The sequence below is a fragment of the Anarrhichthys ocellatus genome, unplaced genomic scaffold, assembly GCF_004355925.1.
Source record: "Anarrhichthys ocellatus isolate YVR2014 unplaced genomic scaffold, GSC_Weel_1.0 scaffold22, whole genome shotgun sequence".
NCBI classification, from domain to species: Eukaryota; Metazoa; Chordata; class Actinopteri; order Perciformes; family Anarhichadidae; genus Anarrhichthys; species Anarrhichthys ocellatus.
Genome location: NW_022280052.1, coordinates 6582622 through 6585898, shown reverse-complemented (window position 1 = coordinate 6585898; position 3277 = coordinate 6582622). Strand labels below are relative to the sequence as shown.

General features: G+C 44.6%; 1 protein-coding gene across 1 annotated transcript; it reads right to left on the bottom strand.

Annotated features, from left to right (window-relative positions):
* Positions 1-227: 227 nt before the first annotated feature.
* fam43a (family with sequence similarity 43 member A) lies at positions 228-2890 on the bottom strand. Its single transcript, XM_031859670.1, has 2 exons — positions 2825-2890; positions 228-2705 (listed from the first exon to the last, which is right to left on the bottom strand). The coding sequence occupies exon 2, from the start codon at positions 2670-2672 to the stop codon at positions 1632-1634; it is 1041 nt and encodes a 346-aa protein (XP_031715530.1). The 5' UTR covers positions 2673-2705; positions 2825-2890; the 3' UTR covers positions 228-1631.
* Between the last annotated feature and the right edge of the window lie 387 nt (positions 2891-3277).

Below are 3277 nucleotides of genomic sequence, written 5' to 3'. Positions count from 1 at the left end.
TCTATGTGTTCCATGCTCTGTCTGAATGACTGGCAAGAATTGTGTGGCACATACATAGGCCTGTTGCTGTGTGTAAAAAAGAAGTGACGCCGACCACATTTAGAGGAACAAGAGAAGTGTTGCACCTGCTAAGTCACATCCTCTCGCTGAGCCACAGGTCACATGCACTGGCATGAGAGGTGATTCTGTCTCTTTGCCACTGTGGGTGCACTGGCATATAATAGAAGGAAGTCACTTAATTCTTTATCAGTGTCACTTTCAATTTCAACTTGAAATTTTAGTGAAGTCAAACTAACACGTGCCACTATTTATGCAGTTATTCTGATTTGTGGCAAATGTGAATGAAATGTAGCCGCTGGTTCTGAATGTACGATTCTATAACATTACCGTATATATATAGAATCACAGCTCTTGTTTTTGCCCCTAAGAGATTCTCTGTAGTGAATGACGTAAATCCAAATGAAAAACAGTCTGTATGCTGTTATAAGACCTCTGGTGCTTCAGTTACCGAGTCATTAAAGGACCCATGTGATGTTCTAACGGCTTGTGCTGACGTCTTCCTGTGCAGCCTGGCTTCCCTGAGGCCAGTCAGAAAGAATGGGCCTTCAGTAACTTAATTGAATAACTTCTACAGCCTGTTCCCTAAGAGCAATTTGGCGAAGGACAGATCAAGCCAAGACTTAAAAGTGAAATATATATCTACAAAAACACAGAAACTGCGGTGACAACACCAACAACACATGTACTACACAGCTAAGAAATGTGGAGTCTCTCTCTGTTTCCCACCTCCGTGTGACTTATATTCAGCACTGCAAATCTGAGCCGCTCAAGGTAAATCCCCACTTACTGTATTTGTTGTACAAATCTAGACACAAACTTCAACGAGTTCATATAATTTTCTTTTTTATTGATAATTCAATGAGGTTCACATAACAAACCACATTTTCTTTTAAAAAATAGCATATTTATATTTTAAACATCTTACTTTACATCTTATTATATGGTGTTTTTCTTTTGCACAGCAAAGATAAGACATTTATGTTTCAGACAACATACCAACAAACATTATGTACATGTAGTCAACATAATACTTGAATGAATTCAACAAGAGTGCAAAATAAAGTAAATGAACATGCTGTTGCAAAAGCGCCTTCACAGGAAAATTAAGGATGCCTGTTTAGACCCACTGAACCACTTAGGAAAAGAACAAAACGTGCTTTAAAACGGAATGTTTTTTGGATCACGATGAGCATCTTTCAACGGAAAAATGCAATTTTCAAGAGAGAAAAAAAGTTAGGTAAACAAGCTTGAGGATATAGCAAATCCTCTTAAATGAAGGAGATGGAATTAGTGCAGTGTGTCCTGCGGCGCACTGGGGTCATCTGTCAAATCGCCATGCACTTGTTTTTGGTGTTTACACATTCTTCAAATATAATTCAGTAGCCTAATTGCGTGCCCATGTGCGGTAATAGTCTCGGAACCTTCTTTTTTTTCTGGATCCTGTCAATTAGTCGTGGAGGCACCAGATTACACAACCACTCTCCAACACAAGGTTGAAGACACAGGAAATGCTTCTTGTGGAGACACAGTGGCTCAACAAAACAGAGGCACCAAGAAATGCTTAAAATGAGTCAGGCAATTTCCTGCACCTTTACCTCCTCAAACCCGTTAGTGATTGGAGGGGGCTCCTGACTGCTCTCTATGGAGGACTCGCTCCCCGTGCTCTCCCCAGACAGAAGTCTGGTGACTCTGAGGTCAGCTTTTAGTGTCTGCACGTCGTTTCCTATGCTCATCTCTCCCAAGTCGTTAATAATCTGAGACAACTCCTGTTTGCCGTTGGCAACACGATCCCCGTCCGTGTCCAGAATGTCCTCACACTCAAAGTGCATCGCTTTCTCCTCCTCCTCCTCCCCGACCAAGTCCTCTGTGATAGAGCCCAGTTTGGGCGCGCTCCGGCTGCGCTCCACCGGGGGTTTGTAGTAACACTGTCCGTTCAGCAGCTTCCTGATGGGGACCAACGGTATGGTTTGTTCCCCTATGAGCTGCTGCTGCTGGTGCCTGGCGTCGTCCCTTCGTTTTAGTCTTTTGAACTCAGCCAGGGCCGTGGCCGAGGTCTGGTACAGCAGCAGCGCCATGGCCTTTGCCTTCTCCGGCTTGGACACCAGCACTGCGTGGCAGCGCAGCATCACGGCCTTGTGCTTCATTTCGTGCCTGTAAACCCAGGCGAAGATCTTGGGTAGCCTCGGGTCCGCCACGCAGTAGGTTATCCGGTGCAGCAAGTACAAGTGTCCCGGCCTCCTGGCCTTGTCATCCACATGCACCATCCGGATGCCCTGCGAGCTGATGGTCAGCCTCATCTTGGTGCCGTTCTTGCCCATTTCGCTTTTGCCCCAGATCTTGCTCACCGCCACGTCCGTGCAGCCGTCCCCTTTGGACTGGATGGTGGTGGCATTCCCCAGGTAGAGCACCGTGTACGTGGGGTCCTCGCTGGTGATCTTCACCTTTTTCCTCTTGGACTTGAACATGCTGCCCACCCTGTTGAGTGCGCTCTCGGGGCAGGACTTGGCGAAGGAGGTGAGAGCAGAGTAGTTGAGGCTCACAGCATAGCCCTTCTGCTTGGACTGCCTGTCTTCCTCAATCAGGTCGAACTTATTCTTCTTCCAAGGCAGCATTTTATTGCTGTTTACAATCAACAGCAACAAAGTCTACGGAGAGAGAAAGAAATAAAAAACTTTGTATTACTACTAAATCCTAGAGGTGTTTATGTTGCTCGTCAGGTCATTTGTGTGCTACTCTCTGGGAACTGAACGCAAAAACACCGTACTTCATATGTTCCTCCTCTAACGCGCTCTTTTCCATTGTGGTGCCTTTCGCTCTGTCTCTTCACAGCTCTGCACACAGACTGCTGTTGTTGGACGAGCTTCGCGGAATATATTCAGGGAGAAACCATTTGAGTGAGAATGCAAGGGGGGGCGGCGAAACCAAATGACAATAGACATGTAATGGTTTGTATTGATTGTGTTCATTGATACAAAAACCTTACGTTTACCCTCTGTTTTCCAAATGGCTGCAGCCTATTTTGTATACATGTAAATAAATATGTATATATATATATTTAATATACCAATTCATTAACGAATGCGCAATTAGGCATATTCCCACCCCACCAAACTCAATATTTAGACTTAGACACAAATTAGACTTAAGATATGTAGCTCATTTCCTTGGCTTTCAACATATCTATTAACGATTTTAACTGGAATTTGAAGTGTGTTTT